This window comes from Alosa pseudoharengus, unplaced genomic scaffold, assembly GCF_046254945.1.
Source record: "Alosa pseudoharengus isolate Yale_2024_CS ecotype anadromous, Long Island Sound unplaced genomic scaffold, YU_APseudo_1.1 YU_APseudo_1.1_scf_7, whole genome shotgun sequence".
In the NCBI taxonomy this organism is placed as follows: domain Eukaryota; kingdom Metazoa; phylum Chordata; class Actinopteri; order Clupeiformes; family Clupeidae; genus Alosa; species Alosa pseudoharengus.
In genome coordinates, this window is record NW_027468859.1 from 1,158,897 (window position 1) to 1,185,411 (window position 26,515).

At 42.3% G+C, this 26,515-nt stretch overlaps 1 protein-coding gene across 1 annotated transcript in view; it reads right to left on the reverse strand.

The window, feature by feature from the left end:
* Positions 1-26,515, reverse strand: part of ncoa7b (nuclear receptor coactivator 7b) — a 64,066-nt gene that overhangs the window by 17,088 nt on the left and 20,463 nt on the right. The window contains exons 5-11 of the mRNA XM_076272656.1: positions 23,622-23,729; positions 21,644-21,739; positions 16,510-16,635; positions 14,556-14,740; positions 13,481-14,151; positions 12,924-13,095; positions 9,420-9,564 (exon numbers count right to left, since the gene is read on the reverse strand). Coding sequence (XP_076128771.1) covers positions 9,420-9,564; positions 12,924-13,095; positions 13,481-14,151; positions 14,556-14,740; positions 16,510-16,635; positions 21,644-21,739; positions 23,622-23,729 — 1,503 coding nt within the window. The remainder of the gene's footprint in view (positions 1-9,419; positions 9,565-12,923; positions 13,096-13,480; positions 14,152-14,555; positions 14,741-16,509; positions 16,636-21,643; positions 21,740-23,621; positions 23,730-26,515) is intronic.

The following is a 26,515-nucleotide window of genomic DNA, read 5'->3' on the forward strand; positions in this document are numbered from 1 at the left end:
AAATAAAGCTGATATAAACTGAAATAAATGCTACAGCAACAAAATGTACACACATGATACAAACTCATTACAAACTAAATATATTAGTTCAGTTAAAAATAAGGAACTTCTCATATTGAGAAATATGCAAGTGCTTGTGTAAAATGTAGCCCAGGCCTATATCGGAACGCCCCCCATTTCCGTCGGTCTCGTGTTTCCTAACAACCAGGACAACGGATTCCCGCAAACAACGTAAGTTCCCACCCGGAAGTGTAAATAAATTGTATTTCTACCAAAAATGTCAAAATACAGCCACTTTTAGAGCCCGACCGATTTATCGGCGGGCCGATATTATCGGCCGATATTAGGCATTTTCAAAACTATCGGTATCGGCATTTATAATGGCCGATAAATGAATATTTTAAAAATAAAATAAAAACGGACGAAACACCCTTCAACCATGTCATGAGTGTTGGCGTTGTATAGTTTGTCCACCAGAGGGCACTCTACACCGTCCCTGCTGGCAACACTAGTGTATAACGCGCCACACATCCTGCAACCTGCTGATCCAGCCAGAGTCGGGCAGAGAGAACCAGTTATCCGCGAGAGAGATCATCAGTGAAGTGTGTTCATGGTGATTTGGTCACGAGACATACATTGCTTGAAATAACAATTAAAAGAACATCCCCATCAGTTCTCTTAACTCAAATAAGCATGACAAATTTGTGAAAACAATGTCCAGTTTTGCTGCTGTTACAGTAAATAAGCCGAGAGTGAAGCGGAATTAGCTAGTAATTACGTTACGTTGTTACAGTGTAGTTGACTGTCGGTCCTTTTAACTTTTGACAATGTGACTGAAGATGTATTTCTTTAATAGCGTGACGGTTGTTATAGCAGTGAGACGTAACATCTCTCCCCGGCCTGTTATTTTGAAAGCGTATGTTTTGCAATTTACTAGGGATGTCCGATATTGGCTTTTTTGCCGATATCCGATATGCCGATATTGTCCAACTCTCAATTTTCGATTCCGATATCAGCCGATACCGATGTCGATATGTGGGTTATTTTTCCTCAAAACTAATTTAGGTAACATCACATATCTCCTGTTGTGGAATTAACACAACATGCTTAATGTTATTGTGATGCCCCACTGGATGCATTCTTGAATGCAACAAGGGATACCTTCTTATACGTAATTTCTGCAACAATGGTAGGCTAGCCTACTGAAAACGTTTGGATATTCTGTTGTTTTCTGCTGTTGGTTAAATAGATAGACACACATATAGGGAAAACACTTGATATTGAATTTATGTGCTACAATGCAGGCCTATTAACTGTATGACAACAGTGGTTTATTTAAACTACATCATAAGGATTTATTTCGTCAGTCATCATGCTCATTTTAATGAGTAAGAATGAAAGTTCTGCTGTATTTATTGGCAACAAAATTCCGCGATATCTCCCGCGAGTCACGTCAGGCAAACTGTAGCCTGTCTGTCCGGGATGAGCTGCCCTCTGTTTTAGCTCCTCCCGGCTAGCCTCTGAAGATCACGTTTATGTAGTAAGCCAGACCAAGTCAGACTCAGTCCATCTCAAACAAGCCTATTGCAAATCGCAAGTTTAACGTCCGAAGGAGACACTTGAAAATAATTCCAAACCACAGACATAATGTTGAAACAGAGCGAGCAAGTTTGTTACTGCAGCCATCCATGCTTGTTTGTATGCTTCAAGGCGCAGCTTGATGAGGTCATCATCTGTGCGCCGGTAAACGCTTCAGGAGCGCATAGGCACTATTTGGGTGTAACGCAAGCATTATTTTATCGGTTTTAAGGCAAAAAAAATCCGATAACGATATTAACACATATTACATTTTTATGCTAATATCGGGCCGATAATATCGGTGGGCCGATATTATCGGACATCTCTACAATTTACAGTATGACGTTATCCATTGCTAAATTAGGGCTCATCATAGACTAGCTAACCACAAAGCTAGCTAATGCCATGAATATCAGTGGAAGACCGCTAACGTTAACATTAATGAGCTTGGAAACCACAACAAACTTATTCTGCCTAAATAAAGTAATGATTTATAACTAGTATATCTGTAGTTACAGTCCCTGCATTGTAAAATGTAAGTTAGACGTGCGAGGAGTGAACATTTAGACATATGGAAAAAGTATCAAACGTAGCTTGTGCAAATCGTAGCTTGTGCATAAAAGTTAGCTTTTCTTTTACACATGTGTGAAATCCAATGACGCCAAATGTGCGTTTCAGACTGTCGTACAGCCGCAGCATTAACGAGTTACATAATGGATTTAGATCACTAAATAGTAGGTTTTAGAAGGCAGGCAGCAACTGATGATTGAAAATGGTTTGATGTAGCTTGATGGAAATAATTTTAAAAGTGCAGGTAAAGGGATAAGAGCAAGCTGACATTCTAATTATAAGGTAGCTTATAAGGCAAGACTAATTATTACACACGCACACTCAAACATTTAAGAGTGACCTTTATCTTGTTTAATGATAATACAAATGATGATGATAGTAATAATGTCATCATTATTTTGTGCAATTATTAAGTCTTAGTTCAAAGTTATATTTATGAAGCTTACTAAGTCTTTTAATACTGGTAACTTTGGTTGTTGTTATTATTATGTTTTTGTTCAAAAGACTAAGTTTCATATCTTAAGTTTCTATTTTTATACATTTTATTTATCAGAACTTTAATATATTTCGATGTTCCTCTGTTCCACTGTGACAATATTATTTAAAATTAGTTTGTTTTTGAAATGCATTATCATATTATTTTAGTCAATACTCATAAATAACTACAAATAACTAATGTTAGGGAAATCTGTTAATGTTTCGTTGCGCGTTTCTGAAAAAAAAAAAATATATATCGGCCGATATATCGGATTTTTAAATCAACAAATATTTGTATCGGTATCGGCCTTCAAAATCCTTTATCGGTCGGGCTCTAGCCACTTTAAGTGGTTTAAATATTGTTATATTGCTGCGTGTACATAACTGCATAAAGTAGTTGGTGGAATTTTGATTTCGCGACGAGAATCTGACTTGGTTTAACGTTAACCTCTTGAGCCCTCAGCCCAAAGTCTTTAACGGTTTTTCACTTCAGTCGTTGGCCAGTAGTCGGAGCTAATGCGCGTGAAGTGTATAACATTAAATGTAGTCTGAATTTGGCTTTATATTAATATAGTTTGGCCTATTGGACTCTGTCCCCCACCAGATGTTTCATGCGCTGTTCACGCAGCAACACTATGAAAAACAAATGATAATAATGATTGATAATGATTCATTAATGATAGTAATGAATAATAATAGTAATGACAATAATAATAGTAATAAATATCTAAAATACTAGAAGTGAAGTGTATTGAAAGGTTAGTTTTCTTTTCCTTTTCTAATCATAGCTATAGAAAACGGCAACAAAAAGACGCCTACGGTTAATGTGCGGAGAGTTAGCGATTAGCTGAGTCAGCAAGCGTTGAATAAAAACTCAAAACCACTTCATATTTTGCACAACTCTGAGAAAAACCTCTCTTAAAGGACAACAGCTGAAAAAACTCCCAACGGCTCGATAACGCCACTAGAGAATACTAGAATACAAACCACACAGGCAGAAAGAAAACAGTGGAGAGACGAAAATATGGTGCGGGCAATGGAGGAGGTAGCTGCAGGCATGTCAGTACGCCGGGCATGTCGGATCTTCAAAGTCCCTCGTACCACATTGAGGGACAGAGTGAGTGGGCGGGTTTCCCATGGCTGTCGTACAGGCCCAAGCCAAAAACTTTCAGTGGAGGACGAACAAGCTCTGGTGGAGTACTGCCCTGTACTGTGCAGACCATGGTTTCCCACTCACAAAGGCCCGGCTCATGGCGTATGCCACCGCGGTGATGAGGAAGAGAAGCAGACAGCCAGAACTGCCACCACTAGGTAAAAAGTGGTGGCGCTGTTTTAAGAAGAGGCACGCGGCTGTTTTAAGTATGAGGACCCCTGAGAGCATCGACCAGGCGAGGTCTGTCAATGCAACTCTGCGGACGGTGATGCGCTATTTTGATTTGTTAGAAAAAACAATGGATGAGCATGGGCTGAGGGATAAACCAGCACAGATTTATAATTGTGATGAGACTGGATTCAACATGGAAAACAGCAGGGGCAAAGTAGTGGCAGGGCAGGGGACGAAACACCCATTTCAACGGGTCCCTGGCACAAGAGACCATATATCAGTGCTGGCCTGCTTCAATGCAGCTGGGGAGGACATACCACCCCTGATAATTTTTTCAAAGTACTTCCCTGGGGGCCGGTACACAACAGGGGGCCCCCCAAATGCCCTCTATGGGAAATCTCCGGCGGGGTATATAGATAGTGACCTTTTTTTACGGTGGTTCCATCACTTTGTCTTTCACGCAAGGGAGGAGCGCCCTCTGCTCCTTATATTTGATGGACACAAGTCCCACCTCTCACCACCAGTAGTCCAGGCAGCTAAGAGTGAGGGTATCATATTGCTACATCTCCCGCCACACACCTCACATGTCCTTCAGCCCCTGGACGTGGGTTTCTTTGGCCCTTTAAAGGCAGATAGGACGGCCATCAAAACCTGCCGCCTCATGCCCTCTGGTCGTAGAAGCAGAAGCAGAAGCCCGACCAACGCCACCACCGCCTGACCATCCTCCTCCTCCCCAGTGGGGACCTCTGCACCCCCTCCACCCATACCCTCGACCTCTGCACCCCCCCCACCAATAGGCTCCTCCCAAACACCAGACTCCCCACTTTCCCTGACCCCTTCTCAGAACCCTCTGAACCACCCATTGGTGGATCCCCCCGTGACCTGGCAGAGGTCCTGACCCAGATCACCTTTCAGAGAACCACTAGGAGGAAAGTTACTGCTGATGCCCGGGTCATCACTGGGGAGGAGTATGAGAGACTCATACAGGAAAAAGAACAGCAGTTAGCAGAGAGGCAAAGGAGCAGAGGAGGGAGCGAGCCAGTGCCATCGGACTAGGGACCACCACCAACCCTGCCGCGGCCTCCAGGGAAAACCCCAGCTGCAGGAAGGCCCCAGCACCGGTAGAAGGTAAATAGAGTTAAATTGACTAAAAAAATAAAAATATTTTGCAGGTCAGAAGAGAAAAAAGAAATCAGCTGGAGGGGCAAAAAAAATACCAAAGGAAGAAGACAAAGGTAAAATGTTACAATTAAAAGTATAAGAAATTACACGCGCACACACACACTATATATTAACTTCACCTTTCTTTTGCCTACTTTTCTGTTAGATGTCTGTGGCAGGTGCAAAAAGATTTTTCCGCCAGGGGGGGGGGGGATATTGTGCCATGGGTGTTCTGCCCGTTGTGCATGGAGTGGTTCCACTGCACATGTGAGCAGTGGGACAACTGGGATGACGACGATGAGGAGTTTGTGTGTGAGCGGTGCCGCGTCATATCTGCCCGTTACGAGTCCCGACTGAAGAATGAATGTTGAATTGATGTTGATCCGTGTGTATGTGTGTGAGTGTATGAGAGAGAGAGAGCTGATTTATTATTATTTAATCTATGTATTTATCTATTTAATGTATCTATTATTGATGTTGATCCGTGTGTATGTGTGTGAGTGTATGAGAGAGAGAAAGAGCTGATTTATTGTTATTTATTATTTAATCTATGTATTAATCTATTTAATGTATCTATTATTGCCAAAAATAAATAACATATCATCCCATTGTGTGTGTCATCTGATGAAATGAAACGTCCAAGCCACCTAAGTATTGTAAATACTCACTACTAATACCTAAACCAAAAACGGAACCAAAAACGGAACTATCGATAAGCGGAAAATATGGCCGGAACATATGGCGGCGGAAATGGGGGAACCATCGGGCCAGCACTATAACTCCGAGCGTGGTCAACAAAATCGGATATTTCGGGCAGTAAATGCTCCCGTTAGGAACCAAACCAGATTTTGTTTAAATCTACACACCTATGGCTACCGAAAAATGTAAGGTTCATTTAGCAAATGTTATTTTGAAGTGTTAAAAAACATCGTTGTTTTAGAATTTCCGAACAAAACCGGCGATAATTGGGGGTGTTACGATAGCATGTTTCAATGAAGTGCATAACAGAAATAGTATAGTCCATCCCTATTACCTATGAAGTGCATAACAAACAGAAATAGTCTAGTCCATCCCTATTACCTATGAAGTGCATAACAAACAGAAATAGTCTAGTCCATCCCTATTACCTATGAAGTGCATAACAAACAGAACTAGCCTAGTCCATCCCCATTACCCATGTCCAGTTCAGTTAACTGGTTCAGTTGAAAACGTGTAACAGTGTAGGAGTGTAAACAATGTTTAGCTCGTAGATCAGGAGTCAGTAAGTAACTTTGGACGCGGGCCAGTATTTTTCTTAGCCAATAGTTGGCGGGCCAGATTATAGGCTGCTATTAAATGCAGCTCCGCTTACCTGGAGAATGGATAAGAACAACATTTTGGTAAAAAAATAAGCCATGTATGGGCCCATTGATGGTATACTCGAGTAATTAACGTATTTTGCAGACTTTTTTTCATAGTTTGGCTGGTAGCGACTTATAGTTAGGTGTGACTTATATATCAAAATATATATAATTTAACATGTTGTTAAGTTAATTCCTGCTGACTGACATGATTCTCTGCATGAACCAAGGAGTAAACATTACCATCTACAGCCACGAGAGGGCGCTCTAGGCTTGTGACTCCATTTCTCTAGATGAACTCTGTTTTATCTCCCCTTTCAATATTGTGAATAGTAAATGTGCCTAGCCCAAGGCACTAGGCTATAATCATTTTGGAAATGATGGACAGTTTAACACAGAGCCTGACTTATTCTAATGACCTCTTTGGATATAGTCTATTCTAATGACCTCTTTGGATAAAGTCTATTCTAATGACCTCTTTGGATATAGTCTATTCTAATGACCTCTTTGGATAAAGTCTATTCTAATGACCTCTTTGGATATAGTCTATTGGGATAATTGGTAGATGGTGGTAATGCACTCCGTTTGCACACTGCCAAGTGAAAACTCACTGAAGAAGAAGAGACCAGTGAACCCTTCTTTTTTTTCTGTGAGCTTTTTTTTGGCAGTTTCCAAACGGAGTGCATTACCACCATCTGCTGGACTGAGGTGTACGCCCTGCGGAACAGTGCTAGACCCCCTGCGGAACAGTGCTAGACCCCCTGCGGAACAGTGCACGACCCCCTGCGGAACAGTGCTAGACCCCCTGCGGAACAGTGCTAGACCCCCTGCGGAACTCTGCGGAACAGTGCTAGACCCCCTGCAGAACAGTGCTAGACCCCCTGCAGAACAGTGCACGACATTAGAGCGTGACAACATCACTATTGTTATTCTAACTCCTTGTCATTTTCTTTCATTTTTGTTTTTATGTTCACTAATATTATTACAAGGGCCATCTGTTGTTATCTTTGAGATTTTACGTCTGTTATTTTCTTTATTTAGCCTATTTAGATATTATTATTATTATTATTATTTAATATTATTATTATGTGTCAAGTAAAGCACTTTGGTGCAATGCTGTCACTTTTAAATGTTCTATAAAAATAAATTGACTTGACTTGACTATGTTAGAACATTAGAACAGCACCACTATGTTAGAACATTAGAACAGCACCACTATGTTAGAACATTAGAGCAGTACCACTATGTTAGAACATTAGAGCAGTACCACTATGTTAGAACATTAGAGCGTAACAGTTCCACTATGTTAGAACATTAGAGCAGTACCACTATGTTAGAACATTAGAGCAGTACCACTATGTTTAGCATTAGAGGGTAACAGCACCACTATGTTAGAACATTAGAACAGCACCACTATGTTAGAACATTAGAGCTGTACCACTATGTTTAGCATTAGAGGGTAACAGCACCACTATGTTAGAACATTAGAACAGCACCACTATGTTAGAACATTAGAGCAGTACCACTATGTTAGAACATTAGAGCAGTACCACTATGTTAGAACATTAGAGCGTAACAGTTCCACTATGTTAGAACATTAGAGCAGTACCACTATGTTAGAACATTAGAGCAGTACCACTATGTTTAGCATTAGAGGGTAACAGCACCACTATGTTAGAACATTAGAACAGCACCACTATGTTAGAACATTAGAGCAGTACCACTATGTTTAGCATTAGAGGGTAACAGCACCACTATGTTAAGGGAAACAGTGACATAGAACAATCCTTAACAATACAGTAACAATGTGTTCTAACAGTGAAATGCGCTACAGTAACAATTAGGGGTGTGAATCTCTCATGTAAAAGACGATACGATTCACATCTAGATACATGGGCACGATTCGATACAAGAAAAGATACATGTTCATAAAAAATGATTCAGTACGATTCGATGCGATGCGATTCGATGCAGTTCGATGCAGTTGAAGAATGGAAAGCATTCTGAAAGATTTTTTATCATTTGCTTAAGGTGCACATTAATTTTATATTATCAATTATCATGGTCATGTCAATTAGGCAAATACAAATGTGTGAATATGATTATCTAAACTGAGGTTTGTATCATATACTATATTGAAATGAAAAAAAGAATAGTCATTTCAGCCAAACAAAGCAGCCAAATACAACATAAAAATAAATTTTTATAGACTTTATAGATTTTCTAGAGTTATATCTGATTGTTTTCAATGAGCTGTAGCCTATTGTTGAGGTAAGACAATACCAAAATAAAATCAAGTCTGAGTGAATATGAGCAAAATAATAATAATTTGTAGCCTACATCGTTTTAGCAGCAAGGGTCAAATTATTCTTTAACTTTAAGGAAATCCCTTCATCAAACGTAAGGCTACTCTACAGACTATCGTTGCCGTTTAGGAATGCTATAGTAAGTGTTTAATTTCGCGCTAGATTTTGACAAACAAAAGAGTAAAAACTGTCAAACACCGACAGAGTGCGAGTTGTCACGTGCTTAAGTTGCAGTAGATGTATGGGTAATGAAGTTCTTTGACTACTTTGGGCAATGAGTGTAGCCCAAAACAAACTTCATTACCCACAAATCCGTGGCACGTGTAGTTTCAAAACAGGAAGTGGGATGAACGCGCTGCTTGCAACGTAAATCAGAGTCTAAGCGAGCCGAAAAGGTTATGAACCGATTTGTAACAAGTAAATCGATATAACGACCGGTTCATTTCAGTTTTATTCCGATACGGGGCTTCACATATCGATGTAGCCGTATCTTACACGTTAAAAACGGATACCGATACGTATCGGTTAATCTTTACACCCCTAGTAACAATGTGTTATAACAGTGAAATGCAATAAAAAATGAGTTTTGTTGAACAGTGAGCTCAAGGGGCTGAATCTATAAGGATAGCATTTGCACACACACACACACACACACACACACACCTCCCAGCTGCGTGGGACCTCGCTGAAGAAGTTGTCAATCATGTTGAGTTCGTCCTTCTCCACTACGATGAAGCCCTGCTCTCGAGCCTCCTTCCCATAGGCCTCCGGAGACCACTGCACAAAGAACGAGTACAGGTCGTCCACCCTGCAGAACACACACACACACACGTTAATCACGTCCTTCCCATAGGCCTCCGGGGACCACTGCACAAAGAACGAGTACAGATCGTCCACCCTACGACACACACACACCAGGGATGGAAATTAGCCACCCGCCCCCTACCAAATGCGGGTAGTTTTGTGCGCTGGCGGGTGAATTTGGTCAACTTACCAGCCACTGTGGCGGGTAAATAAATAGAGCTAGCATAGGCTACCACAAATAGTCAGATCCGGTCTAATTTTCATACTTACTGACGGTGAAAAATAAGAAAGTGTCCGTAGGGATCATGTGACGTTACCAGCCGTAAATAGCGCTGATTTGAAGTTCTACAACAACTACCAGTGAGCCGCCGCCCGCAGCATAGCCTATAGTCACTGGTGCAGTGCCCGCAGCATAGCCTATAGTCACTGGTGCAGTGTGTGTGTGTGTGTATATGTGTATGTATGTATGCATAGCCTATAGTCACTGGTGCAGTGCCCTCAGCATAGCCTATAGTCACTGGTGCAGTGTGTGTGTATGTATGCATAGCCTATAGTCACTGGTGCAGTGTGTGTGTATGTATGCATAGCCTATAGTCACTGGTGCAGTGTGTGTGTATGTATGCATAGCCTATAGTCACTGGTGCAGTGCCCTCAGCATAGCCTATCGTCACTGGTGCAGTGCCCTCAGCATAGCCTATAGTCACTGGTGCAGTGCCCTCAGCATAGCCTATAGTCACTGGTGCAGTGCCCGCAGCATAGCCTATAGTCACTGGTGCAGTGCCCGCAGCATAGCCTATAGTCACTGGTGCAGTGTGTGTGTGTGTGTGTGTGTGTGTGTGTGTGTGTGTGTGTGTGTGTGTGTGTGTGTGTGTGTGTGTGTGTGTGTGTGTGTGTGTGTGTGTGTGTATTTGTATGTATGTATGTATTAGGGCTGCACGATATATCTAAAATCTATCGTTATCGCGATATCAACGCTTGCGATGGACATACCGCAAAGATGACTTAATTTTCGATACATTTTGATAAATTATATTTTCTGTGCCGTGCGCATTCCATACAGTCTATGGTGTATTCACATTCTGAATGTCAAAATATTTTACCAAACCGATGCTGTCATGCAAGCCCGTCCCCTACCAGTTTAGGTGTGTGGTGTTTTAGGTGTTGAGGCGGGAGCTAAGTCGTGATGGCTGAAGATCGTCCCCTACCAGTTTAGGTGTGTGGTGTTTTAGGTGTTGAGGCGGGAGCTAAGTCGTGATGGCTGAAGATAGTGAGTCGAGCGAGGTTGGCTACACTTGGGTGAAGAGGAATTAATGACTAAAATGAAAAGCACGTCTGTTATATGGGAATATTTTGATTTTATGAAGGATGACGTGTTACAAACACAGCGCCAAATGCGTCCTCCACCGTGTTAAAATAAACAATTTCTTTCATTATCGTTATATCAGAAGATATCTCTCTTTCACTGTCAGGCTTGTATTTCATGATTTGCATTTAGCAAAAGCCCCAGACAGCAGCAGAGAGGTAATCAGGATTCGTTCTTTGTAAAAGTTGTTTAGCCTACTTCTTAGTCTGGACTGTGCGATTGCAGCCCAATTACTTTCACTTTCCGCTGTCCTCGTAGTCGGCATGCCGGTAGCCTAATAACGTGGGATGCGCAGCGTATGAGGTTACCTGTAACTGTCTGTAGACTGAGATGACCGCCGCTATATAGCTTAAGTAGTTTTTTTGCTAGGTCCATCGAAGGCTGGCAATGTGGAATATTCCACTGGTTGGTGCACAAGTGTTCAGATTGGCTGTCTATCCGTCTTTTACGAGGATTTTTTTGGAGCAGATCTTCCACACAACTTCGATAGCCTAGTCAGTAGGTCTCTTAGCTGTCCACTTTCATCAGGCCATATAGGCTAATAGCCTAGGCTACATAATATTTTATATTGTTTATGTAGAAAATTCTACATTTATTTCTGTAATTATACATTCACCCCCCCCCCCCCCCCCAACCGTACAGTGCTAGCAGCAAGCAGAATGGCGAAAAACATTAAATATACTGCTCAAAAAAATTAGGGAGGGAACACTTCAATCATACACTGGATCGGTACTCAGACAGTGACACTGTTTGGTTCTGAGCACAAGTAAAACTTTTGAGGCGAGATTTTGCAAGAACTGTCAGACATTCTGTGAAAGTAGTTTGAGAATGGAGAAAAAGGTGGAAGGTTTCAAAAAATGTGTTTTAACAATTGTGGAAAACCTAAGTGTTCCCTTTTTTTTAGCAGTATATTTAAATATCGCAAGTTATATCGTTATCGCAGTACTCAATAATGTTATCGCATATCGCATGTTTTCCTAATATCGTGCAACCCTAGTATGTATGCATAGCCTATAGGCACTGGTGCAGTGCTTCACTTTTTGCCACTACCATTAAGAAACTGTTGCTATGCTTTCATTTGTCACTAGCTTATTTCAGGATGACTGCATAAACAAATCTAGTGAGATCTGTGGATCTGCGTTGTATCTTCACAGACTAATATTCTCACGCGAATAGTTGTCTTTTGAAGTGGCCTGTAATCCGGCCCACGACACCTTCACGGAAAACAAGATGACATGCTACTATTTATACCTATGAGGCAAACAGGCGGACATCTCCACACCCATTCGTTGTGGTGGAATATCTCACAAACTTTTCATTCAAGAAATTACAAATGTCTACAAGGTCTCCAACTTTGGACTTTTGTAATACACGATAAGGCCAAATACAAAATAAATGTTAACAATATCGCCTAGATAACTGTAAGTATTAAAATCAGAGTTTTTCCAATGTAGTTTCACAAAATGCTAAGCATTAAGTTTCTTAAAGCTGTGCTGTGCATTTATTGTTCAGTGCATGATTTCATAACAGGCCAAATAGAAAATAAATGCTAAATGTTAAATATAGCCTTGATACCTGTAAATATTTAAATCAGATGATGTACAGTATAGTTAGATCAAGTTGGAGAGTCGATTATAGGATGCTCCAGAACTCACACAAACGGAGTCTTAAAGGAGCCACACCACTTTTATGACATGACACTATGGCATATTATTGTGGTTCTGTTGGCCTTTAGTTTTGTTGCTACTGTGCTTGTAGGTTTAGGGCAAAATTCAGCACATTTTAGTCGTATGGCAATAATGCCGATAACCGTGATCATTTTGGGTAGCCTACTATAATCATGATATCACATTTTCATGCCATTTCTCTAGTGGCTGGTAAAAAAGTTGAGTGGCTGGTAGATTTTGGAATCCACCAGTCACAGTGGCAGGTGGAAAAAAATATTTAATTTCCATCCCTGACACACACACACACCTACACACACACACACACCTACACACCTTTCTTGAGGGACGGCAAACCAATACTCTAACAGCTTGACTCGCCCGCTGGAGGAGTGGGAGGGGCTAGTTGTCTGGGCAACAGCAAAAGACTTCCTCATTGGTTTGCCCACTTTGAAGCAGAGGAACATGGGCGGGGCTTTGCTCTTCTCCTCCGTAGACAGCAGCATGTCTGAGAACAGAGAGAACAGATGAAAGGATGAAGAGATGGAGGGATGAAGAGAGAGAAGAGAGGTGAAGAGACAGAGATGAACATCAGGTATGAAGTGACTGGTGTTAAGTTTCTCCAGAATTAGTGCCCTCTAGTGGGATAATAAGCTCCTACAGCACTAGTGCCCTCTAGTGGGGTAATAAGCTCCTACAGCACTAGTGCCCTCTAGTGGGATAATAAGCTCCTACAGCACTAGTGCCCTCTAGTGGGGTAATAAACTTAGCACTAGTGCCCTCTAGTGGGGTAATAAGTTTATCCAGCTCTGCTTAATACTACTGTAAAGAGGGCTATGATGTAGACTGGGATGTGGGGCTGTTCTGATTGGCTGGCTGGTTGTAGTCCTTACTTTCTATTGGTCCTTGCATCCTCTGCAGCAGCCACGACTTCACCTCAGCCTTGTGGCTCCGCCGCCTCCTCTCCTCCTCCGTCAGCTCCTCCTCCTGTGGGGAACTACATCTCCCATAATGCCCCTGGTCCTCAGCAAGCTCCTCCTCCAGTGGGGAACTACATCTCCCATAATGCCCCTGGTCCTCAGCCAGCTCCTCCTCCAGTGGGGAACTACATCTCCCATAATGCCCCTGGTCCTCAGCCAGCCCCTCCTCCTGTGGGGAACTACATCTCCCACCATGCCCCTGGTTCCCCCTCTGGTCCCCTGCTTTGGCTGCAGGCTCCGTGGCTCCGCCCACCACTGACGCCTCACTCCGTTTCCTGCTGCTGGCGGCGTCTCCCACGGCCTCCGTCTCCGTGGTAACCTCCCCCACCTCCCCCTCGGTGATCTCTCCAGGGGAGCGTGTGGACAGCCCTTCGTCCCCCTCCTCCTCCTCAGCACTGCCCCCTAGTGGCTGGAGCTCGGTGAAGCCCTCGTCGGAGGGCGACTGGTCGAGCGGGGGGGCGTGTCCGTGGCGACGCTGGCGTTCCAGCTCCTCGTAGCGGCTGAAGGGGTTGAGATCTCGCTCCGATGGAAGCTCCTCCCACTCGCCGGGCCTGTACAGGGGACAGAGATCGTGCGGTAGGTCGCTAGTGGGGGGAGGGGAGGGGGGGGGGAGGGGTAGGAACGGAAACAGAAAGAAAAAGAAACCAGGAAAACAGGAACGGAAAGGAGGGAACCAAAGTGCAAACAGAAAAGAATCTTAAACAAAAACACACGGGTGACCATGGAAACATGCCAAACAAAATCAGCTGATAATAACAGAACAGAAACAAACTCCGCCCACAACAGAACAATGCCCATGAGGACTACAACGGGGTGAAGGGGTTTGGTGAAATAACAAATGGTGTAACACACACACACACACTCACACATACCCTCTCTCCCACCATCAGCGAACATGGGAATCCCCCACAGGTGGTGTGTGTGAGACTCATTTCTTGTGTGTGTGTGTGTGTGTGTGTGTGTGTGTGTGTGTGTGTGACAGTCTTACGAGGGCAGCGCGTCCTTGATCTTCATGCGTGAGACGTCGTCGTACAGCGCCACGGAGATGACCTCGTCCATGGGGCATATGAGGCCGTACTCCTCACAGCCGTGTTCGATCACCAGCGGGTCCGACTTGTGCGGGTCGAACATGATGTTGTTGGGCGTCACAATCATCACCCCGCCCACCACACCCTGGCGACAGACCATAATACCAGCATAGCATCAGATCACCACATGAAATCACCAATCACCAAAACCCAACACACCCAAACACCATCAATTCACTTATCACCAAATCACAACACCATCAACTCACTAATCACCAAATCACATCACATCCGAATACCATCAACTCACTAATCACCAAATCACAACACCATCAACTCACTAATCACCAAATCATGAAATGCTAATGTACTGGTTCCAAGGGCTATCAGATCCACAAGACAAAGGATGTTACCTTGATACACTGCTTATCTAACAAAATCTCACCAAGTGTTATTAATCTTATATCAAGATAAAAAAAAACTAGTTGGTATTGTTTTCAGTATAAAGAGACTTACCTAGCGCTTTCTTGTGAAAACATTTGACTTAATTTAAAAAAGACTTATTTTAAGACATCTCATCCTGAAAACAAGCAAATTTGTCTGCCAGTGCGTTAAGCAAATTTTTCTTGATAAGACTCCTTAAAATAAGTCAAAGTCTTCTTAAATTAAGTCAAAATGTTCTTTTGAGAGGGCGCTAGGTAAGTCTTTTCATACTAAAAACAATACCAAATAGATTTTTTAATCTTAATATAAGATTAATAACACTTGGTTAGATTTCATTCTTTGCAGTGATGTATCCATGTGTCATGAAATGTAAATATATTCATGTTTGGTATCATTGTAATAGTCTCAGTACAAGGATTGTAATGATTTGATTGTGAGAATGTTTGGAACATTCTATAAGTGATATTTCTGATATATAAGATATCTCTCCTCATGCTGTTCAGATAAGAATGCATAGGTGTGAAGTACACTGCAAAAAATGAATTCTAACCAAGTGTTATTGATCTTATATTAAGATTAAAAAATCTATTTGGTATTGTTTTTAGTATGAAAAGACTTACCTAGCGCCCTCTCAAAAGATCATTTTGACTTAATTTAAGAAGACTTTAACTTATTTTAAGGAGTCTTATCAAGACAAATTTGCTCAATGCACTGGCAGACAAATTTCCTTGTTTTTAGGACAAATTTGCTTAACGCACTGGCAGACAAATTTGCTTGTTTTCAAGATGAGATGTCTTAATTTTTTTAATTAAGTCAAATGATTTCACAAGAAAGCGCTAGGTAAGTCTCTTTATACTGAAAACAATACCAACTAGTTTTTTTTTATCTTGATATAAGATTAATAACACTTGGTTAGATTTTGTTAGATAAGCAGTTTTTGCAGTGTAGGTGTGAGTAGGCGTGTCTGATGCCATGTGGAGAACCAACCACGTGGGCTTGTTTTGCCGCCAATTCTTTCTTTGTTTAACCCGTACAAAAGTGACTAACTTGCACTGTGAACGGTGAAGAACTAGAACTAGATGGAGTACAGAAGAAGAGAGAGAGAGGGTGATCCAGCAGAGGCCATGGCCTACATAGACCATAGACCATTTTTTACCCTCTCTGCTTGTAACAGAATAAACCTTGAAGTGTTTCTGAAGTTTGCCAGTCTACGTTAATATTAAGTAATTACTTTCACAACTCACAATTCACTAATCACCAAATCACAACACCATCAACTCACCAATCACCAAATCATAACACTATCAACTCACCAATCACCAAATCACAACACCATCAACTCACTAATCACCAAATCAGAAACACAACACATCCTAACATCGTCACCAAACACACCAAATCATAATTGGATAATTGTGTGGTGCGTAAAAGAAAGTTGTGTGTGTGTGTGTGTGTGTGTGAGTCGCATACCATTCCGTCAGTGAAGTACTTGCAGCTCATCTTGATGAACTTGACTGTTGCTGGGCTCTCATCTTCGGAGGGTGGAGACAGTTCTCTCCGGAGCGACAGACCCGCCTGTCCACTCAACACGCCATCCTGGAGGAACAGACCAGACGCAACGAGCACACAATCACAGATCAGTCAAAACAACAGACCAGACGCAACGAGCACACAATCACAGATCAGTCAAAACAACAGACCAGACGCAACGAGCACACAATCACAGATCAGTCAAAACAACAGACTAGAGGCAACGAGCACACAATCACAAATCAGTCAAAATGGCAGACTAGAGGCAACGAGCATAGAACCTTAGATCAGTCGAAACCACAGACTAAAGGGAATGAGCACAGAACTAGTTATGGCCCGATACCGATACTGGCATCGGGGATCGGGCCGATACTGGTCCCATATACTCGTACTCATAAAAACTCCCCGATACCACCCACCGATACTTACACAGTTTCCCCTAAATCACTGTAGCCGCTACACTTTCATGAAGCCTACTCACAAGGCTCATTTCAGTCTTGCACTTGAAAACATACAACTAGCTAGATTCATGTATCTGCGTTAAAAACATACAACTAGCTAGATTCATGTATCTGCGTTAAAAACATACAACTAGCTAGATTCATGTATCTGCGTTAAAAACATACAACTAGCTAGATTCATGTATCTGCGTTGAAAACATACAACTAGCTAGATTCATGTATCTGCGTTAAAAACATACAACTAGCTAGATTCATGTATCTGCGTTAAAAACATACAACTAGCTAGATTCATGTATCTGCGTTGAATCTATGCTAATATCCTCGCACATATGGTTTCCTGTTTTAACTATTGCTCACCTAAACTATGCGTGAGTGTGGCGTAGTTGTTTTACTATAGCTCACCTAAACTATGCGTGAGTGTGGCGTAGTTGTTTTAACTATAGCTCACCTAAACTATGCGTGAGTGTGGCGTAGTTGTTTTACTATAGCTCACCTAAACTATGCGTGAGTGTGGCGTAGTGGTTTAACTATAGCTCACCTAAACTATGCGTGAGTGTGGCGTAGTTGTTTTACTATAGCTCACCTAAACTATGCGTGAGTGTGGCGTAGTTGTTTTACTATAGCTCACCTAAACTATGCGTGAGTGTGGCGTAGTTGTTTAACTATAGCTCACCTAAACTATGCGTGAGTGTGGCGTAGTTGTTTTATCTATAGCTCACCTAAACTATGCGTGAGTGTGGCGTAGTGGTTTAACTATAGCTCACCTAAACTATGCGTGAGTGTGGCGTAGTTGTTTTAACTATAGCTCACCTAAACTATGCGTGAGTGTGGCGTAGTGGTTTAACTATAGCTCACCTAAACTATGCGTGAGTGTGGCGTAGTGGTTTAACTATAGCTCACCTAAACTATGCGTGAGTGTGGCGTAGTGGTTTAACTATAGCTCACCTAAACTATGCGTGAGTGTGGCGTAGTGGTTTAACTATAGCTCACCTAAACTATGCGTGAGTGTGGCGTAGTTGTTTTAACTATAGCTCACCTAAACTATGCGTGAGTGTGGCGTAGTGGTTTAACTATAGCTCACCTAAACTATGCGTGAGTGTGGCGTAGTGGTTTAACTATAGCTCACCTAAACTATGCGTGAGTGTGGCGTAGTGGTTTAACTATAGCTCACCTAAACTATGCGTGAGTGTGGCGTAGTGGTTTAACTATAGCTCACCTAAACTATGCGTGAGTGTGGCGTAGTGGTTTAACTATAGCTCACCTAAACTATGCGTGAGTGTGGCGTAGTGGTTTAACTATAGCTCACCTAAACTATGCGTGAGTGTGGCGTAGTGGCGTAGTTGTTTTAACTATAGCTCACCTAAACTATGCGTGAGTGTGGCGTAGTGGTTTAACTATAGCTCACCTAAACTATGCGTGAGTGTGGCGTAGTGGTTTAACTATAGCTCACCTAAACTATGCGTGAGTGTGGCGTAGTGGTTTAACTATAGCTCACCTAAACTATGCGTGAGTGTGGCGTAGTGGTTTAACTATAGCTCACCTAAACTATGCGTGAGTGTGGCGTAGTTGTTTTAACTATAGCTCACCTAAACTATGCGTGAGTGTGGCGTAGTGGTTTAACTATAGCTCACCTAAACTATGCGTGAGTGTGGCGTAGTTGTTTTAACTATAGCTCACCTAAACTATGCGTGGGTGTGGCGTAGTGGTTTAACTATAGCTCACCTAAACTATGCGTGAGTGTGGCGTAGTGGTTTAACTATAGCTCACCTAAACTATGCGTGAGTGTGGCGTAGTGGTTTAACTATAGCTCACCTAAACTATGCGTGAGTGTGGCGTAGTGGTTTAACTATAGCTCACCTAAACTATGCGTGAGTGTGGCGTAGTTGTTTTAACTATAGCTCACCTAAACTATGCGTGAGTGTGGCGTAGTGGTTTAACTATAGCTCACCTAAACTATGCGTGAGTGTGGCGTAGTGGTTTAACTATAGCTCACCTAAACTATGCGTGAGTGTGGCGTAGTGGTTTAACTATAGCTCACCTAAACTATGCGTGAGTGTGGCGTAGTGGTTTAACTATAGCTCACCTAAACTATGCGTGAGTGTGGCGTAGTGGTTTAACTATAGCTCACCTAAACTATGCGTGAGTGTGGCGTAGTGGTTTAACTATAGCTCACCTAAACTATGCGTGAGTGTGGCGTAGTGGTTTAACTATAGCTCACCTAAACTATGCGTGAGTGTGGCGTAGTGGTTTAACTATAGCTCACCTAAACTATGCGTGAGTGTGGCGTAGTGGTTTAACTATAGCTCACCTAAACTATGCGTGAGTGTGGCGTAGTTGTTTTAACTATAGCTCACCTAAACTATGCGTGAGTGTGGCGTAGTGGTTTAACTATAGCTCACCTAAACTATGCGTGAGTGTGGCGTAGTGGTTTAACTATAGCTCACCTAAACTATGCGTGAGTGTGGCGTAGTGTGGCGTAGTGGTTTAACTATAGCTCACCTAAACTATGCGTGAGTGTGGCGTAGTGGTTTAACTATAGCTCACCTAAACTATGCGTGAGTGTGGCGTAGTGGTTTAACTATAGCTCACCTAAACTATGCGTGAGTGTGGCGTAGTGTGGCGTAGTGGTTTAACTATAGCTCACCTAAACTATGCGTGAGTGTGGCGTAGTTGTTTTACTATAGCTCACCTAAACTATGCGTGAGTGTGGCGTAGTGGTTTAACTATAGCTCACCTAAACTATGCGTGAGTGTGGCGTAGTGGTTTAACTATAGCTCACCTAAACTATGCGTGAGTGTGGCGTAGTTGTTTTAACTATAGCTCACCTAAACTATGCGTGAGTGTGGCGTAGTGGTTTAACTATAGCTCACCTAAACTATGCGTGAGTGTGGCGTAGTGGTTTAACTATAGCTCACCTAAACTATGCGTGAGTGTGGCGTAGTGGTTTAACTATAGCTCACCTAAACTATGCGTGAGTGTGGCGTAGTGGTTTAACTATAGCTCACCTAAACTATGCGTGAGTGTGGCGTAGTGGTTTAACTATAGCTCACCTAAACTATGCGTGAGTGTGGCGTAGTTGTTTTAACTATAGCTCACCTAAACTATGCGTGAGTGTGGCGTAGTGGTTTAACTATAGCTCACCTAAACTATGCGTGAGTGTGGCGTAGTGGTTTAACTATAGCTCACCTAAACTATGCGTGAGTGTGGCGTAGTGGTTTAACTATAGCTCACCTAAACTATGCGTGAGTGTGGCGTAGTGGTTTAACTATAGCTCACCTAAACTATGCGTGAGTGTGGCGTAGTGTGGCGTAGTGGTTTAACTATAGCTCACCTAAACTATGCGTGAGTGTGGCGTAGTGGTTTAACTATAGCTCACCTAAACTATGCGTGAGTGTGGCGTAGTGGTTTAACTATAGCTCACCTAAACTATGCGTGAGTGTGGCGTAGTGGTTTAACTATAGCTCACCTAAACTATGCGTGAGTGTGGCGTAGTGGTTTAACTATAGCTCACCTAAACTATGCGTGAGTGTGGCGTAGTGGTTTAACTATAGCTCACCTAAACTATGCGTGAGTGTGGCGTAGTGGTTTAACTATAGCTCACCTAAACTATGCGTGAGTGTGGCGTAGTGGTTTAACTATAGCTCACCTAAACTATGCGTGAGTGTGGCGTAGTTGTTTTAACTATAGCTCACCTAAACTATGCGTGAGTGTGGCGTAGTGGTTTAACTATAGCTCACCTAAACTATGCGTGAGTGTGGCGTAGTGGTTTAACTATAGCTCACCTAAACTATGCGTGAGTGTGGCGTAGTGGTTTAACTATAGCTCACCTAAACTATGCGTGAGTGTGGCGTAGTGGTTTAACTATAGCTCACCTAAACTATGCGTGAGTGTGGCGTAGTGGTTTAACTATAGCTCACCTAAACTATGCGTGAGTGTGGCGTAGTGGTTTAACTATAGCTCACCTAAACTATGCGTGAGTGTGGCGTAGTGGTTTAACTATAGCTCACCTAAACTATGCGTGAGTGTGGCGTAGTGGTTTAACTATAGCTCACCTAAACTATGCGTGAGTGTGGCGTAGTGGTTTAACTATAGCTCACCTAAACTATGCGTGAGTGTGGCGTAGTGGTTTAACTATAGCTCACCTAAACTATGCGTGAGTGTGGCGTAGTGGTTTAACTATAGCTCACCTAAACTATGCGTGAGTGTGGCGTAGTGGTTTAACTATAGCTCACCTAAACTATGCGTGAGTGTGGCGTAGTGGTTTAACTATAGCTCACCTAAACTATGCGTGAGTGTGGCGTAGTGGTTTAACTATAGCTCACCTAAACTATGCGTGAGTGTGGCGTAGTGGTTTAACTATAGCTCACCTAAACTATGCGTGAGTGTGGCGTAGTGGTTGTTGTGCGTCGCTGCGTTAGTGTACCTCTGTACTTCCAAGGTACCTGGTCACCTGAGACCTGGGGATTGGGGTCTGGTTCTCAGCAGCAGCGTTGACATGAGCTGGTCTACCTGAGTGGGTTCACCTGATCTGAGAGGGTTCACCTGATCTGAGAGGGTTCACCTGAGTGGGTGTGATTGACAGGTCACCTGAGAGGGTGTGATTGACAGGTCACCTGAGAGGGTTTTCCGGGCGCAATGCTGGACTCTGGGTCTGATCCGGTCTCCTGGCAACCAGAGTCTGACTGGCCAACATCTGGGACAAACAGCTTCTGCAAAACAGAGGTTAGAAACAGGTCACACACACACAGGCAAAAAGAGTAAAGGCTGTTTTATGCTTCTGTGTCGACGCAGACGTGAACCTTTGTTTGCGTCGCTCACCACCGAACTCCATAGACTGCCGTGATGAAATATTCATCTTATTTGTTTGGCCTTTTCTTTCTTAGATTTCGTAAAAGTTAGAGGAATAGACACAGGACATTCCAAGGACCTAGTTATTGTAACCAAAGTACTGCTTGCTGGCAAAGTGCTGATTTTAAAACGTTACTGACAAATAGACACTTTACAAACAGATCTCCGACAGAACTCCCGTCATTGTAACCGAGTTTATTTGCAAAGCTTATGTCAGTGAACTAGCATGTTGCTTCTTGTAATCCCAAGAATCTCAAAAACTACAGTAGGAGGCAGAGCTTTCTGCTACCACGCACCCCTCCTCTGGAATAATCTCCCTCCCTCAATTTGATTAGCAGACACCCTCCCTGTCTAGACTTAAAACATACCTCTTTAGTGCCTCCCATATGGTGCAGTGTGGAACTTCAACCACCTCAGGGTTTTTTGGAATGGACCACCCTGCTGTGTCCTCGTGTGTCACGCTGTACAACCCCCCCCTCTCTCCTCTCTCCCCTTCCCTCTCTCTGAACTCTCCTTCTCTTGCCTATTCTCACTATGGTATAACACTGAAATTGCTTCTCACCACAGTAGGCTTGAAGCAGCCAGCTATCAACACACAGGGCAAGTCGACCAATCACAGTCCTTGCAGTCTGCAGCGTCTCAACGTGAAGTTACAAGGTGTGCGTCAGGCGACGGCGGAGGGCTTAGACGGGGTACACGGTAGGGCTGCTCGATTATGGCAAAAATCAGAATTACTATTATTGATAAACGGTTATTGATTATGGGGGGGGGGGGGGTACATAAGCCTTATCTGTAATTTCCACAACCGCAGAAAAATATATAATATATTTATAATAATATAATAAAGAACTTGTACAACTTACTGGTAAATAAGTCGATTTTTGTTCCTACTTATGCATAACAGCACATATTGCAGATACATTACATTGTGATTACATACTGTGGTGTGCGGCATATTCAGGCAGTGACATGTTTGCTGACGACCTGATAAAAATGCCTTTTTCGTTGGAATTCTACTTCTGTCATGTTTGTAGGCTTGCTTACATTTCTTCCTCCGGGTCTTGGAATTCTACTTCCGTCATGTTTGTAGGCTTGGCTACGTTTATTCCTCCCAGCCCATAATCCATTGGGACTGAATGAGCAACTGATCAGTGTTAATGATGAATAGTAACGTTCGCATTTGCCTAATGTTATCCACTTGCATTAGTAGCCTAGTAATTGACAAGCTGTAACATTATAGCGCGCTAATTTCAACAACCAGGAATGTTCTAACGTTAGATTAGCCGTCTTGCCAGAACCAGGAATGTTCTAACGTTAGATTAGCCGTCTTGCCACTATTAACAATATTTTCTAAACGGAAAGTGGCAAAATAATCGCTTTTCTTAATGATTCTGTTTTTGTGATTGTTTGGAGCCAAAATAAAATGTGATTAATTGCACAGCCCTAGTACACGGCAACACACAGAGCTCTATGGGGCTACACCATGGATTTGACGCAGAAGCATAAAACAGACTTGAGATTGAGAAATGAGTCTCTCACACACACACACACACACACACTCACACATACCCTCTCTCCCACCATCAGCGAACATGGGAATCCCCCACAGGTGGTGTGTGTGTGTGTGTGAGTGAGAGTGTGAGAGTGTGTGTGTGAGTGAGTGAGTGAGTGTGAGTGTGAGTATGTGTGTGTGTGTGTGTGTGTGTGTGTGTGTGTGTGTGTGTGTGTGTGTGAGATAGTAACCTGTCCTGGGACCACGCTGCGTGAGAAGAGGCGGTTGAGTTGCACCAACTCATTGGGGGTGATGTTGAACTTCAGAGAGATGCCGTTCAGAGTGTCACTAGGGCACACCTGCAAGACAGAGGCAGACACACCCCTGAAATATAGTCCCAAAAAAAACTCCTAAACACTAAAAAAACAACTGAAATATAGTCCCAAAAAAAACCCCTGAAATATAGTCCCAAAAAAAACCCTGAAATATAGTCCCCAAAAAACCCCTGAAATATAGTCCCAAAAAAAACCCTGAAATATAGTCCCAAAAAAAACTCCTAAAAACTAAAAAAACAACAACTGAAATATAGTCCCAAAAAAAACTCCTAAACACTAAAAAAACAACAACTGAAATATAGTCCCAAAAAAACCCCCTGAAATATAGTCCCAAAAAAAAAAAACCTGAAATATAGTCCCAAAAAACCCCCTAAACACTAAAAAAAACATCCCTGAAATATAGTCCCAAAAAAAACCCCTGAAATATAGTCCCAAAAAAAAAAAACCTGAAATATAGTCCCAAAAAAACCCCTAAACACTAAAAAAAACATCCCTGAAATATAGTCCCAAAAAAACTCCTAAACACTAAAAAAACAAGAACTGAAATATAGTCCCCAAAAAAAAAAAAACCTGAAATATAGTCCCAAAAAAACCCCTAAACACTAAAAAAAACATCCCTGAAATATAGTCCCAAAAAAACCCCTAAACACTAAAAAAAAACATCCCTGAAATATAGTCCCACAAAAACTCCTAAACACTAAAAAAACAACAACTGAAATATAGTCCCCAAAAAAACCCCTTAAATATAGTCCCAAAAAAAAAAAAAACCTGAAATATAGTCCCAAAAAAACCCCTAAACACTAAAAAAAACATCCCTGAAATATAGTCCCAAAAAACCCCCTAAACACTAAAAAAAAAACATCCCTGAAATATAGTCCCACAAAAACTCCTAAACACTAAAAAAACAACAACTGAAATATAGTCCCCAAAAACCCCCCTGAAATATAGTCCCAAAAAAAAAACCCTGAAATATAGTCCCAAAAAAACCCCTAAACACTAAAAAAAACATCCCTGAAATATAGTCCCAAAAAAACTCCTAAACACTAAAAAAACAAGAACTGATCTCAGACAAGAGGCCCTGCGCCAGCTAGGGTTGGGTACCGACCCCTGCACCTTTACCGGTACCGACCGAAACACGTCGGTATTACAGAGTATTGATTCACGTGAAATCGAACGATGCTAAATTTCGGTAATTTCATGTGCATCAGGAGCGGAGTGCACCAGTTGAGTTCATGTCTGAGTGTAACGTTATGTCTGTCTCAAAAGCGGAAGTTATTATGGGTAACTTAATATGCACCATTTAAACCTGCATGTGTCGCCAGGAGCATAAATTATGAATCAGAATAGTGTCCCTGGTAAGAACTTAAAATAATAGTGACAGTTGACGGAGTGCTATGAAATGCACCCATCGTTCTGAATCACGAGTGAGCTGAATCCATTCAAAACGGTTAAACAAGACTTTAAACAGCTCAAAGCATGGAAAACAGCGTTTTAATGGTATTTAAATGTATCTGTGTGGCTAGGATAGATGAAAATGATGTCGTAACAGCATTAATAATATCTAGGCTATTGGCCAACTACTCGCACCACTCGCTGTAATGTTAGATTTGTTGTGACAACAGTTGCTATAGGGAAAGAAACCGTATGGTTTCGCTCCGCTGCGTCATGCAGTATTTTCTAAGTTTGAGTTTGATCGAGTTGTTTTAAAAAACTGTTTACTATCCACTGTTCTTATGTTCATACTTTTTGTTTTATTTTGTATTGTGTCAAAAACGTTCTCAATGTATAAAATGAGGAATGGAGAGGGTTTGTATCGTGTCAAAAACGTTCTCAATGTATAAAATGAGTTTTTTGCAACTTTAGTTAAATGTTGTAGTTGGGTAAGGGTAAGGTACCAAAAAAAGTACCGATGAATACCGACACCGCACCTCTGGCCCCGGTACTGATATTGGTTAAAATGTCATCGGTACCCAACCCTAGTGCCAGCTGGTACTGAAGCTCACTAATTCAGCAACAAAAACGAATACACAATACGCTCAGACCCGTTCTGCTTCCAAACTACATTTGAGTCAATAAAATCATCAAACAAGCAAAAGAAGATTATTTGAAACATTGGAGAAACCAAACTACAAGCCAAAGTAGGATGAAATTCTATCTAACCCTAAAAAGATAGATTGGCAGAGTATCTCTAGGCCTTTTCACACAGAGATCACCCTAAATTTGCAGGAAGAGGAGACGTCTTTTTGCCGTCTTTTTGTGTCTGAAAACGAGGTGAAAATTTGCCGGCCTGCTGATCTGTTCACATGATGCGGCATTTTGGGGATCCAGGAGGCAGGATCAGCTAGCTAATTAAATTGTGACGTGCAACAGGGGGCGTGTAGAGTGATAGTCGTAGGCCTTATTATGCGTGGGCCTTCAGATGCAGCAGGTGTGTGATTTCCAAAACCATGGCGGGAGAACCGACTGCACTTTGGTTAGCTTGCATTTGCTTTGCTGTTGCTTAGAATGTTAGATTCTTGCGATAGATGTCTTCAGACAATGAAGCATGCTTTGCGCACAAATGATAGCCTAGGGCAAAGAGAATGGACAGCTCAAGTCAGCTCTAGCAGGCATGACATGACTGGAGACTTTGTGAGGTAAAGAGAATGGACAGCTCAAGTCAGCTCTAGCAGGCATGACATGACTGGAGACTTTGTGAGGTAAAGAGAATGGACAGCTCAAGGCAACTCTAGCAGGCATGACATGACTGGACAGCTCAAGTCAACTCTAGCAGGCATGACATGACTGGAGACTTTGCATTCCGAGCTCAA